Genomic DNA, 14,855 nt, shown 5'->3' with positions numbered 1-14,855 from the left:
TTATCCGAAGTCATCATTTCCAAAGAGCTCTTGAATATCTCGACATAACAGTGATGTTCGTGAAGCATCTGCTGCAGTTCCAGCAAAATGTCGGCCTGATTTCCAGGGACATTGCTCTGTCGTTGCTGAACTTGAAGCTTTTCATCGCCCATGAAATAAATCTGCAGAAACTTTGGTGGTTCATTGGGCAATGGCAGGAGCTATCCAAGTCGATGGCAAACTTGTCCCTGAATTTTGAAGGTGGGCATGAAGCCTCTCTCTCGAATTTCGTTCACACCAAACGAAATCATCTGAAATCAAGAGTTGTAGCGCCTCAAATTTCCCAGAAAGTGCTTGGTATGGGGAGTGTTCGCAGTCATCAGTGACTTGAGTCGTTCTGGTGGTCCAGTAAGTGGGGGTAGTTGAACCTTGCCAGCAGAGCAGCACATGCCAGGTGGTTCTGACTTCCACTTCTGGGCTTCACAATGTTCACAGGTCGTGTCCATGTTTCCAATATTGACCAAGTCGTGCAGATCATATTCAATTGTTGGGTCGTATTGCATAGCAGCTTTGTTCATGCAATCCCAAGATGTTCGTCGAGAAACAATATTTCTTGCGCCTTGTGCTCGAACCCGACGATCAGTCGCTTGAGCTGTTTCTTCAGCTCTTGCGGTCACTTGTCGCAATCTTTGATCTTCAAGCCGAGCATTGGTCATTTCTGGCGTTTCTGCTGCTCAACGTATTCATTGAGCCAAGCGTCGACATTCTCTTTGTTCAGGAGTTTTTCTTTTGGGAGCCATGGTCAGTGAAAAGTAAATTTCAGTAAACGTGACTTTTAAACCAATCAAAAGTGGCAAAAGGAGGCAAACTTTGTTCGATGTCCAATGCAATCACAAATCGCTATTGGTTTGTTTTTCAACCAATCCAAGTGACTTTTAAACCAATCAAAGTCTGCAAAATGAGGCAAACTTTGTGAAATGTCCAATCCAATCAAAAACTGGTTTGTTTTACAACCAATCAAAAATCGTGCCCCACCCTCTTGTTTTATCCATCTATTTATCTATTAACTTCAGTGAGTGAGAGGTTTTAAATGGTGTCATCTTTTTCCCATTGTGTCCGTCCGTGCTTGTACTGCCATTACAGTAGGGCCACTCGGAGTTACAACTCCTAAAACGGGCTAATATGTTCCTCCAGAAGGCTATTAACATTCCCACCGTGTTCAGGTCACACCTAAGCCAGTGAATTGTGACACATTTAGAGTATCTTCCATACCTTCCGTCGTGGCACTCCGATCAAACCACCGTACAAGAGTCCCTTCGATTCACATTTTGAATGTCTGACACATTGTATTCAAGACGTATTTTTTATTTACATTTTTATATTTATTTTTATTTATATTCTACATGTGTTCTAAAATGTTGCTACTAAACAACTGACGACAAATCCACGCAGGTGTATGTGAACACACATGTACTAACAGGACACTCCTTTTGTTCAATCACACTCATGTATATTGATTACTCAAATATTCATGAGCTATTTACCCTATGACCCTGTAAGGGTATGTGCACACACACTAATTACGTCCGTAATTGACGGACGTATTTCGGCCGCAAGTACCGGACCGAACACAGTGCAGGGAGCCGGGCTCCTAGCATCATACTTATGTACGATGCTAGGAGTCCCTGCCTCTCTGCAGGACAACTGTCCCGTACTGTAATCATGTTTTCAGTACGGGACAGTAGTTCCACGGAGAGGCAGGGACTCCTAGCATTGTACATAAGTATGATGCTAGGAGCCCGGCTCCCTGCACTGTGTTCGGTCCACTACTTACGGACGTAATTAGTGTGTGTGCACATACCCTAACTCGCCTATTATGGGCTGCATTATGCCCTTTTTTCCCCTTTATATCTGCATCTTGACCATTGTCCCATTATGATCTTGTTGTGCTGTTACCCTGAAACACGTTAATATTTGACGTCTTACACCCTTTAAAAAGTGCTAATAAAGACTGTATTTTATATCTTATTGCATCTTTTGGATTATTGAACCGATATCTACACTTGGAGCGCAGCCCTAAAAAGGTCCACGATTCTATCTTTGATTTCTTAATTTCTTTACATCCGTGCCCATATTAATTCATCCAAATCCAGAGTTACCTTTCACTGTCGACATTGATGCATCTGATACTGATCCATTCATCGTCCTCACTGCAATCGTGTAGTGAAGTTGATTTTGAATGGAGGGGTGTTTGCACATGAGCGCTTCTGCTCCATTCCATGTCCATGGGGCCAACGGAAACAGCTAAGCGCTGACCTCCATTGTTCCCATAGATATTGAATAGAGTGGCAGGTCACATGCACGACCGCCACTCCTTTAACAATTCTCACTGCGATCATTCACTGAGGAGAACCGGGGGTTGGGACCATCATTCTAGCGATCGGTATTGGTACCAGTGGTGGGGCCTGCAGCGATCATGCATTTATCACCTATCCACATGAAAAACTCATGTATTTCTGTTCATTCATCTGCTGCTACATTCAAAGCAGAGAGAGCTTCTGGATGATGCAGTATGATGGGTAAAGCACAAACAGCACTGCCAACTGCCAGCGTGGGGTAGACCCTGAAATATTTATTATTTAAAATACAGTAACTTTACATATCTTCTGCCCTGTTTTTTTTGGCTTAGGTGGCAGGTATCTGGACTAGTGTCCTATGTTGAGGACACTGAGGGTAATGTATGCCACCAAAATTCACTGTGGGCCCCTTTCTTCCAATGATCATTAGTGCGCCCAGTTCACAGATTCTATTGATGATACCTTCTAATATTAGTATAGAAATAAAATTCTGTGACTCTGTATGAAATATCATTCATACTTTATAATATATATATATATATATATATATATATATATATATATATTATAATATCACTCATATTTTAAAGGAAACCGTTATCAATATTCGTAAACCACAATGTCTATATGCATTTTTTGCACACTTGGTTTCAAAAGGAATAGTTGAGAACGAAATGTATTATTTGCACTGTTGGAAATATCATTGACATGGTATGGGACATCACTCATACCTTATATATATTATACATAAACATAAATATTTTTATTACAGCCGTTATTTTTTCTGAAACCAAAATGTTCACGTTTTAATTATATTTTGTTTCATTTGAATATTTGGGAACAAAATGTGTGATTTTTGAGGTATGAAACAACATGGAAATATAATGTATTTTTTTACACTATTATAAAACATCTGTAAATAATTTGTTAACAGTACTTTCCTAAAAAACACAATATCCATATTATATATCATATATTTTTTATACATATTTCTTTATACATTTAGTTTTATCTGAACATATGGGAACAATTTCTGGATGGTTTTTCAATAACATGTCCAAATAATATCAAGGAAAATGGATACGGTACCACCAGCTCCCGCAGTTACCAGGCCCTGCAGTTATATATTATTGGCTACAACCATCAAAAAACATACTACTAAGCATTTATGAAAAGGGATAATTGATCCCCTTGATCGAACAAATTAATATGGAAAACTAAAGCTAAAACATTACGAGAGCAACCGAATATAGAAAATAGTATGGTTTAAATGTGCACTATTACTTTTAGTATTGAAACAAATGTAGACTGAATCTCTGTACCAGAATGTATGATGTTACCTGTTCCCTCTCCACCCCCCACCCCACCTCCGGTGCATTTTTATATCCATCTTTCCCGTTTTTTTTACTATAAAATGGAATACTATACACATGCAAACAGTACAATAGACCTGATAAAGGGACCAGTACGGTCCCGAAACACGTTGTAATTTGAATAAAGAAAAAACCTTTTCAAGAAACTATCTTCAAGTATCATCCTTTCCTACCTGCCTGGCGCCGATACCGTAAATAGCTGCATACAGTTTTTTTCAATCCTCCTATATTTCTCACCTTCTGACATTGGCACTTTAAGGACTGGAAGAAGCTAATGAACAGTTAGCCATGATCCATCTAGTTCGGAAATGAAAACAAATGTTTTATTGAGCCATACTGTTTTTTTTGTTAAGTTAATAGAAATCATTGTGCTGTATTATCAATGCATCATTTATAGCTATAATAGTTTTAATCATGGATAATGGAATCCTTATGTTTAATAGACTAATGCTTATCTGTTTTATAGTTTGGCAAAGCTGGAAGAAGAATTTGAGAAGAAATTCAATAGTCTTCCTCAGTATAGTCCAGTTACATTTGATCGCAAAAATGCTTTATTACAAAGAAAGAAGAAAAAGCCCCAAATTGAGCAAGCGGAGGAACAGAATGCAAACAAAGGTACCCGTACTTTCATGTTTTTTAGTTGTTATTCATGCCCATGTTTCTAAAAGCGGATTGGTTTTCATGATGCATGAAATCAATGGGAGGCAGAAAAAAACTGCAGCACTCGTTTCCTAGCGTTTTTTGTGGCGTTTTTTGCCCACTGTTCTTGCATTAGATTCAGTGGATGCGGGAAAAAAAGTGTTAAAGAGGCTCTGTCACCACATTATAAGTGGCCTATCTCCTACATAAGGAGATGGGCGCTGTAATGTAGATGACAGCAGTGCTTTTTATTTAGAAAAACTATCTATTTTTACTACTTTATGAGCGATTTATAGCTTTATGCTAATGAGTGTCTTAATGCCCAAGTGGGCGTGTTTTTACTTTAGACCAAGTGGGCGTTGTACAGAGGAGTGTATGACGCTGACCAATCAGCGTCATGCACTTCTCTCCATTTATTTACACAGAGCGTAACCCCTTGACTTCACTCCCCATATATGTATTCCGCTCCTACAGGGCGCTACAGTGGCGCTATCTACGGGGGAAGGGGGGTTTGCTATCTTCAGACAGGGCAGGGGGTGCTATCTACAGGTAGGGGTGCTATCTACAAGACTGAAGTCCCCAGCCAGAGATCTTGCAATGCTCTGGCCGGGAATTCCATCGTTGAAAGCCCTGACTTCGCTGTCCTTATATGGACAGTGCTGTGAGGGGCTTCCCCGGGCTCAGCGCTCAAAGTAGCGCTATGTGCGGGGAGTCCTTAGCCAGGATCAGTTTTTACCGGCCGTTACAAGGATTGTTTACTCAAAAACGGCCGGTCAAAACTGATCCATTGACTTCTATGGGAGCCGCCTGGCCGTGAAAACGGACAAAAATAGGACATGTCCTATTTTTTTGATGGCCAACATTCACGGGCCATTAAAAAAAACGGCCATGTTAATACACCCATAGAACGTCACTGTTCAGAAAACAGTCGCGTGACGGACGTTAGAAAAACGTCTGTCACACGGACGTTTTTCACTGTCGTGTGAATGTAGCCTAACTGTGATCTTGTGTTGTATTTTTATAGCAGGTTCTTTACAATCACAGAAGAAGAATCTGTTTCACAAAATTGTAAACAAATACAAGCATAAAAAGGAGAAACAAAGCACGTTGGATAAAGGTATTTAAGGATGAAATGTTCTGTTGCTTCATGTATTTTATTTTAGTTTATTTTCGTTTAATTAATTAGGTGTAAGTTTGTTGACGATAAATAATGTTTTTGATCTTTTTTTTTAATATTGTAGTGATTTTCATTTTTTTTGTGGCCGATGATTGAATGTGTGAATGAAGCCTAAAACTTACGCATTATTGATAAAAATGAATCTATTCCTATGTACCCCAGAATGGTACCAATGAAAACTACAACTCATCCCCCCAAAAAACATGCCCTCATGACACTCTGTCAACAGAAAAATAAAAAAAGTTATAACTCTCAGATTGCGGCAACACAAAAACAAGTTGTTGTTTTTTTTGTGTTTTTTTTTTTTTTAAAAAAAAGCATTTTTATTGTGCAAAAGTAGTAAAACATAAAAAAAAAATATTTTAAATTTGGCATTACTATAATTGTACTGACCCTGCAGAATAAAGTTAACATGTCATTACTGCACGGTGAACGTTGTGAAAACAAAAACCAAAGGAAAGGGGAATTGCTGGTTTTGTTTTTTTCCATTCCCCCCCAAAAAAAATTTAGAAAAGTTTGTCAGTACATTATATGTCCCCCAAAATGGTGCCATTATATAAATACAGCTCATCCCGCAAAAAAACAAGCTATCATAATCTTGCTTGACTTGTGTTTGCTGCTGTATAGTCCTGGGTAGGCAGGCCATTTACACCCCTTCCCCCTCACCATCCCAATAGTGTTGAGTCATAGGAGGTCTTCTGAACCTCCATCTAAAGAGAACTTGACCCTTTGATCTATATGATGCAGAAGTAACCAGATTTCCTTAGACTAGGCAAACTTATTGTAATACACAATGTCCTTGTGTTCGTGCTCACATGTCCACAGGAACTGTGTGTTTTATATATTTGGAGTACAGCTGTAATAGGAATTCGTACTATACAAGTTTTTGTTTTGTTTTTTAACTTTTCAAGTGTTTCACGTGTTTTTTCGTTTATTTGAATGTTAGAATGCCATGCTTTTTTACTAAGGGAATCGGCCTTTTACATGATAATGAAGTGATTGTTATGCATTCACTCACTTAACAACTTTAGTTGTCAAAGTTACTCCCTGTTCATATTTCATTTGTTTTTGGTCAAGCCATAGCAGAAGACAAGAACACCACTGATAGTTCCCAGAGGAGCAATTCCAATCCTGTTCCCCCAGTTCCAGAGCCCACAGCAACACAGGAACCTCTGGTCGGAAGTCAGAAGAGGAAAGCAAGAAAAACTAAAATCACACACCTAGTTAGGTCTTTGGACTGTCAGCCTTCTTCATTAGGTCCAGTTTTGGGTAAGAATTAAACACCCTAAGGCTGTGTTCACATCACCGCCGCTTTCCGCCGAGGGGTTCCATCTGAGGTTTCCGTCGGGTTAATCCCTCAGTGGAAAGGCAAACGGAAGCCTCAGATTCCGTTTCCCTCACCATTGATATCAATAGTGAGGGAAACGGAAGCTTAGGTTTCCATTTGCCTTTCCGTTGAGGGGTTAACCTGATGGAAACCTCAGACGGAACCCCTCGGCGGAAGGGCAACGGTGATGAGAACAGGCCCTTATTGTCTTTCTTGTTTAATAATTCAGTTGTAGTACTGATATATTGTATATAGAAATCCCTTGTATACTTTCTACCTCATCAATATTCCAACCTTTTCTCTTAAATATTTGCAGTTCACACGGAGAGTCTGCAACTTGTACTTGCATGTCCCCTTTGGTTTCTTTACTTTTACTTTGTTTTTTCTAAACCTCTCATTGCTTTCCTTTGCTACTAGAGTGCACTGTAGTATGTGTTTTCTTCTAGAACAGATTGCATAGTGGTGACCTATCGCTTTTATACCGATCTGTTATACATCTAATATTCCCCCTCGTTTGCTTGTTTTTCAATTACAACTTAATGAAGAAATAAAATCCTATGTATATTCCAAAAATAATGGACTACAATTAATGGCACTTGAGACTTGAAAAACAAACATTTCGGCAGCGGAAAAAAAAGGCAAATTGGCTTAAATGCAGTGCACAGACACATTGGTGCGGAATATATTTTCTAGAAATATTAGGGTATATGTAGATTTGTGTGTATATTACACAATAGATTAAAACCATCTAACAATTAAAATACAATATTGCCTATTGAATATATCACCTTAAACTTCTAACAATATTTAATAATATACCACAACATTTATGTTACATATTTATATATGTCTTTATTTTCTTTCCAGACGAAAAAAATCCTGAGAGTAGTTATCAAACTAGTTGCAGCGTGGAGGAAACTTGCAGAGCGGAGCTGACAATCTCCGGGGAAGCTGATGTTGAACAGAACTGCAGTATTACACAAGACATACCAGCTGTGTCTGCTTTTTTTAGTCTAGCTGCTCTGGCTGAGGTAGCAGCAATGGAGAATGTTCACAGGTTAGATATTTATTTGATTTTTCTGCAGCTTTCCTTGCAGTGGCAATTATTTTTTTTGCTGAAGCCCTAGGTTATAGAAAAAGTCTAGTTGCTAGGGACACGCTGCCTGACAACCCATGTAAAAGATAGCCCTAGGTTATAGAAAAAGTCTAGTTGCTAGGGACACACTGCCTGACAACCCATGTAAAAGATAGCCCTAGGTTATAGAAAAAGTCTAGTTGCTAGGGACACACTGCCTGACAACCCATGTAAAAGATAGCCCTAGGTTATAGAAAAAGTCTAGTTGCTAGGGACACACTGCCTGACAACCCATGTAAAAGATAGCCCTAGGTTATAGAAAAAGTCTAGTTGCTAGGGACACACTGCCTGACAACCCATGTAAAAGATAGCCCTAGGTTATAGAAAAAGTCTTTTTGCTAGGGACACACTGCCTGACAACCCATGTAAAAGACTGGTTATTAGGCAGTGCATCCTTAACAATAACTGTCAGACATGGCATATGTTGAGCTGAAAGGGGAGTTATGGCTTTGCCGCCTTCATACAACGCTGGGGTATGAATCAGAATTGTTATCGGATAAGCATGACACTTTGGCACGGACGTGTGAGGAAAATTCTAATCATGTTGTTTTGGATTTTTTTTCATCAGAAGTCCAAGATCTACCCATGCAAGAGATGGACAGAAGAAAGACATGTCCCAGGCAGCTGTGCTTATATCTTGCGCCGACCAATGAAGCTTCACTTTATGACGAGACTTAACGCCATATTTAAATATAAGCCTTGAGCCTTACTTAGGAAGGCTAAATTTATCCATGAAATGGAGGACAAAATGGGCAGATAAGAGTTTCATTTGAAGCCAGAAGCTGATAGCTTGGGTTTTCTCCTTAAAGCTCAACTTGTTCTTGGCCTACTAATGGAAGAAGATGGCGGTATGGTCACAGTTGCTGAGGCTAACAATGGAATGAAGAGTGACGCCGAAGGAGCCATCAGTGCTGTATCTCCATAGAGAAGCTCCGTGATGCAGAGTGTGATGTTAGTTTCATATTATAGTTACTAAAAAAGAAAAAAAAAATACTGATGCACTGCACTAGTTAATAGACATGCTTGGTCATTTTTGTAAATGAAGATTTACGTTCCAAAAATGGTTTATATAATAGTTTATGCTTACATTTATATTGAGACTGAGTTTAAAAGATGTTCCAGGAACATATAAACGGTAGGCTCAGGTGTCCCCTTGTTAGGGTTGTTATGTGTCTTGTCTTCGACCCTTGCCTTCTGCACTTCTCTAGTTTTCTGTAGACTATAAACCTTGCTTCATATCCTCAGCTCATGCCATGTGCCATGCACACAGGCTTCTAAATGCCGCCTACTACATGTCATTGTTAATGTACTGATATACTCTGTTATATTCATGAACAGCCACAGATATGCACATACATTCAGTAATAAGCCTTAATAGATAGTATTTCGCTCTGTCTACATGGTAACTTTATATTAATTAAAAATGAAGTGATCCCATGTAAAATGGCATTTTTTCCCGACCATAAACATACATGTAAGTATAGTTTAATACTCGGGATGTAGTACATAGGTATAGTCTGTAAACTATGCAGATGTTTCTGAAAACATCTCTCATAAATTATTGTATTGTATGTCATTTAAACCTTTTATGTTTTCGTATCGCAGAAAAGGTTTACATGTATGTTTGTGATCTTTGCCAAATACTGTTTTACATAGGCGTGCTTTTCACTTTAAGCCTTCCACTTAGAAGCAAATTGAAACGAAGATCTTGTTTTTAACCCTTCGTAATGGTTTATAGCTATTTTACGCACTGTTTATATTTGACGGTATTAAGGATTGTGGAATATTACGGAGCTGCCATGCAATTTCAGTCGTAAGGCTGTCGATTGGTACTGTACTTTCGAATGAGGACCAGTGCATCCAGATCAGGGATTCCTATTAGCCAGGTCACTCCAGGGAAGTAAAATATTAACTATGCACTAGCACTGCGTGTGCACCTCATCACCATTAACAAGGGGAGCAGTATTCATCTGCACTTTTGTGTTCTCCATTCTATCTATGAATTACTTTGTAAAAGGCTTTACTTGTAAGCAAAACTTCAACAAGTTGAGTTTTAGTTACAAATACAAAAAAAAGCCTTTATATGTCATGGTATATAGATGCCACATGTAAGAGAGAGGTTTTGTTGACCTTCACTATCTGCTTTTTGCGGTGAACATGAGTTAAGTCGTCCATACACAACCCATAGGGAGTCCAAGGACTCACAAATGTCTTACTGTCTGCTTCAGTAAAAGATGTGCACATGAATAGCTACCCTATGGTCACTTAATATGTAAGTATGGTAAGCCTTCATAAATATTTAGGGATTTATATAACTAGTGCGGATTTAAACAAATATTGTCGGCAAAACCGAAAAGAGTGTTGCCTGGAGTAGTGGCTCCATCCCCGCTCCTGCTTTCCCTACCAGCCCTTGCAGCTCCCTTTCTAGACGTAGGGCTATCTTCATGTGGCCTTCCACCGTGCCTCTTTACTTGGTACCTGAGGCAGGCTGAAGGTGATGGTGGTAGGCTCCTCTCTGTCTCTATTGCGAGTAATAGAGTGAGATGTATTTATGCAAGTTCCTAATATACTAGTCCATGTGTATCTGCTTAAAGAGCCCAATAAGATTTACCTTTTCCAACCGCAAGGATTAAATCTCCAAATCGACATTATTATTTTTATATAGCAGGCATGTGAATGTCTTCCATTTAAAGAATGCTTTTCCTATGTTTTATTTAGAGGTATGCTTTTCAGTTTGTGAAAATCCACTTCAGCCTAGGTTTGACAATACAAAGCCATTTTTGAAGATTGTGGTCACTTATATACTGTATCATGGACTAAACAACAAGATTTTGAAACCTAGTTACCTTTAATAGCGTATTCATTGTATGAAATCATTAGATAAAGTTGTTTCCAGATTAGGCTTTTTTTAGTTTTATCACTGCCTCCATATTCTGCGTAAAAGCCTTTTACATCTCTGCCTTCTTATTCCAGCAGGGTGTTGCATTGTCCTTTTACCTGTACTATACTGATACGCTGAGCTTGAGTACTATTACAGCAATAAACAGGTTTGCCTTCTTTCTAATAATGAAATAGCTTTAAGTAGACCCTTGGTATACTGGACCTTTGATCATGTTACTATAGTCTACAAGGTAACTCTCTAACTCATACTGTAGAAGGTTAGGTTTGGCTTGTTAGTTTTAAGTAGTACATCAAAACTATGATCCTTAGCTTAGGTATATGGGCTGAGATTTTGTAGTCATTTGCTATTTGTAATATGTTTTTTAAGTTACCAAGATGGGGACATCACTCTCTTCAGCGGACATTTCGGATTCTTCACTTTTAAGAGCATTGGTGACTTGACTTGGTCCATCATCTGAGATACCTATATGTAGTATTTCTATTTTAAGGGTATGTTACTGGTTATACTTGTGTAGAAATGTTGTGCAGCCAGTATGGGATTACAGAACATACTTTATATTACCTAATATATAACTCATTCAAAATTAAGACAATGGCAAAGACCTCTGGTGGTAAAATAATTGGCCACGGCCTTTATTAAATGTATAAAATAAACCAATTCAATTGTTTTAAACCTTAAACATGATTATTCAAGCAACGTAACCGGCTTAGCCTTAAGCTCAAGCTAACAACAGAATCCAAATGTCCACTCAATTCAGTGAGAAACTAACCCCACATCTAATAAAGTACCGTGACAACTTACAACACAATATTTTATAAAAAACACAAAACATACAACTTTTAGGGAGGGTGGGGAAGCTCACAGTATATGCCGGTAATCTGACCAAGACCCTGGCACCCAACCCACTTTAAAAAGCACACGCTACTGTCACATTCGCCTTCCCAATCAATTGTGTCGCTAAGGTTAGGGAAAAGGTCCCTCCCCCACAACCGCTGTAACGTTCGTTCCCATCAGGAACCTACTTTAATGCAGTGTGATCCCCAGCCAGTGGCTTAGGAGCTGCATATAGCTCTCCGGCTTCTTGCATTTGTGTCCCTGTTGCTGTTGCTGATGTCATGCCATTACTGAAATATAGCACTATAGTTAAGCTATGCATTATACTGTCTGTCTGGAAGTTGGCTCCAAGATCAGGATCATATGACTGACACTTCACGGGGTACTAGTAACAGCATAGCCAGTGGGCATTTTTTACACAAAGTATTTTGTTTGTTTAGTAAACCATCATTTATTAGATTAAGGTAATTTTAATCCAGAGTTTAAGAATATGTTGAATAAACTTTTTTTTTTTTTTAACACTTAATGTGTACCACCAGTTACAAGTGCAGGTGTGTCTCCCACCATAATTGTAAAAGTGACCGTAAGAAGGGCAACCGAGAGAGCAAGCGGCTTGGTCAACTAGGGTAACCATATGATGCATGGAGTCTCTCTTGCGAAAGGCGCTTTTCAGTAGAGGCTTCCTGTGTTGTGCGATTAACAGGGTGTCCAGACCACCTCCTCTCTCCTGCCATCAGTTTTAGGCTACATTCACACGAGCGCGAAAAACGCACGTGAATCTGGTCCGTTATGCATCAGTGTGCTTTGCGAGGGGCAAGCGTTATTCACGCACTCGCAAAGCACATCTTTTTTTTTTACTACTATTTTCAATTGAATTGATGCGTAAATCACGCACAGTACACGGATGTGTATCCGTGTGCTATGCTTGATTTTCACGCACCCATTGACTTCAATGGGCGATAGGTGCGTGAAAAACGCACCAATTTAGGACATGCAGTGAGCTTTACGCAACGGACACACGCTGTGTGAAAACTCCTGCATGTGTGAATGGCCCTATTAAAATCAATGGGTCCTTATACGGATGTTATTCACGTTCGTCTGAATGAGCCCATAAGCTTCTGGTGGGAGACGCATCGGTAATGGTAATTAGAGATGCGCTTTAATGACCTTAGTTGCTCTGTACCACCTAGTATATTTCAAAGTGGCTCGCCAGTTATATAGCCTAGAGACGCCAGCTTTAAACCCACATTGCATTGGCACTAAGTGTTAGATCAGTGTGTTAGTATTTGAGGTATGGCACTTCGGGACTTCTCATAAGCTGAAATTCAGAATTGTATTAGTTCATTTTTGGTCCTGCACATTAACAAGGGTAAAAAGAACAAATACTCCTACTCATGATTCCCTTACATATATCTATTTTTGTCATATTGTCCCTAGTACAATTTCAGTACTGCTTCTAGATATTTCTGTATGACTATGGTACCTTTTTTTAAAAAAAAGGAAAGAAAATATTTTATTTTATATGTGAATTACTGAGTTACTAAACCTAAGTGGCTTTCCCTTAGAGTAGTGTAGTGACTGTTTTCTGAACTTTTGTAGATATTGCTTAATTTTTAAGCTGCTAGGCACTAAGAGTAGCAGAAATCCTGCAAAGCTTTAGTTAGTTTTCGATATATTGGCCATTGATGGCTCTGAGTTAGTGATTTTCGGTAGTTCTATTTGCTAATGCACTGAATCCTATAGACAAGGCATTGGTATAATCAGGTAACAATAATTAGCACAACTTCTTAACATTTCCTCCAATATTTCCTAATTTGTATGTTTGTAAATACATAGAGCATATCCAAGTATCTAATACTTTATCCCAGAGCTGACAAAACTGTAAGATTTCCTCCCAGAACTGAAACCCCTAACAGCTCTCCAGTGGCAGGAAAGCACCAACTTGTGGGTTTTCATCCTGGGTATGGAGGGCATCGTAGTTGCTCCTGCTCTGCCCAAACTGTAATAAAAGGGCTGTGTGGAAATACTACAAATTTTCTATAATGATCATCTTAAAAGCAGTGTCATCAAGACGTGTAGTTAAAATTTCTCATGGGAAATGTTTGCACCTTATAAACCTATGAATACCAAAATAGAAAACTTATTTGCTCTGTTGCAATATATTTTCTTTAGTTTACTAAACCACTTATGACATCAATTTGTCTGCATATGTGTGTTGCACCCACAATTATTTGAACCTTTAATTCAACTGTACTGTAGTAAACCTGTGATTAAATTGAAAAAAAAATGGTGTCTGGGTGGCATCAAATATTTTATAAATTATACATTGTTTCAGTAAATGTTACGCTTTCTTATGTTTTCTTTTAACTTTGCTAATTGTGCTGTGGTTTGTGCCATTAAACGCAGTGTTCCAGAAATTCAGACAGATATATATGTGTGTGTAGGTGTGTAGTTTTATATATATATATATATATATATATATATATATATATACACACACATACTTGCGTATAGAATGAGTTTTTTTACATTTTTTTTGTTTAAATTAGTCATCAATTCCAGTTATGAGACCAAAAGCATTGAACCTCTTTGCTGCAAGTAAGCATTTTGTGTTTGACAATGTACCCATCCCAATGCTATGCTCCAAAATTGAACTTATATATTTATTAAATAACAATGAACTAATGTTTTATACGGCTGTGATGATCTTATTTTGTTCCCAGTCAAGCTCTGTGTAGATTTCTTAAACTATTTCAGATGGTAATAAAATGTTTAAATAACTGTATAACAGACCAGATTGTTTTGTTGTTTTTTATGCTATGTTCATACGAATTGTTTTAGCGTGTTAGATGCGCATTTCAAGTACAAAAGGCCCCATGCATACAGCCGTGCCCATCATCACGGGTCGCGATTGCGGACGCGGCCGGCCACGGACAGCCGCCCGCATTTTCGACCAGTGCTTCCATACAAAATATGGGAGCATGGTCCGTAAAAAGCAAAAGATATAGGACATGTCCTATCTTTTGCGGTACACTTCTACGGGCCGGACACCTTCCTGTAAATAAACGGTGAATGGGTTAGTAATTGCGGACCGTAATGGTGATCCACAATTACGGATGATTTTCACGGTCG

At 38.7% G+C, this 14,855-nt stretch overlaps 1 protein-coding gene across 3 annotated transcripts in view; it reads left to right on the top strand.

Moving 5' to 3' along the window:
* The window catches only part of BBX (BBX high mobility group box domain containing), an 89,809-nt gene extending 75,589 nt beyond the window's left edge, over window positions 1-14,220 (top strand). For all 3 annotated transcript variants that reach the window (XM_075852812.1, XM_075852811.1, XM_075852810.1), the window contains 5 exons: window positions 4,176-4,324; window positions 5,373-5,465; window positions 6,603-6,794; window positions 7,720-7,909; window positions 8,556-14,220. In XM_075852812.1, coding sequence (XP_075708927.1) covers window positions 4,176-4,324; window positions 5,373-5,465; window positions 6,603-6,794; window positions 7,720-7,909; window positions 8,556-8,640 — 709 coding nt within the window. In that variant the 3' untranslated portion in view covers window positions 8,641-14,220. The remainder of the gene's footprint in view (window positions 1-4,175; window positions 4,325-5,372; window positions 5,466-6,602; window positions 6,795-7,719; window positions 7,910-8,555) is intronic.
* Window positions 14,221-14,855: the final 635 nt, after the last annotated feature.

Source organism: Rhinoderma darwinii, chromosome 2 (assembly GCF_050947455.1).
Source record: "Rhinoderma darwinii isolate aRhiDar2 chromosome 2, aRhiDar2.hap1, whole genome shotgun sequence".
NCBI lineage: Eukaryota > Metazoa > Chordata > Amphibia > Anura > Rhinodermatidae > Rhinoderma > Rhinoderma darwinii.
Note: the sequence above shows the minus strand (reverse complement) of the source record. Positions and strands in the feature narration are given on the sequence as shown.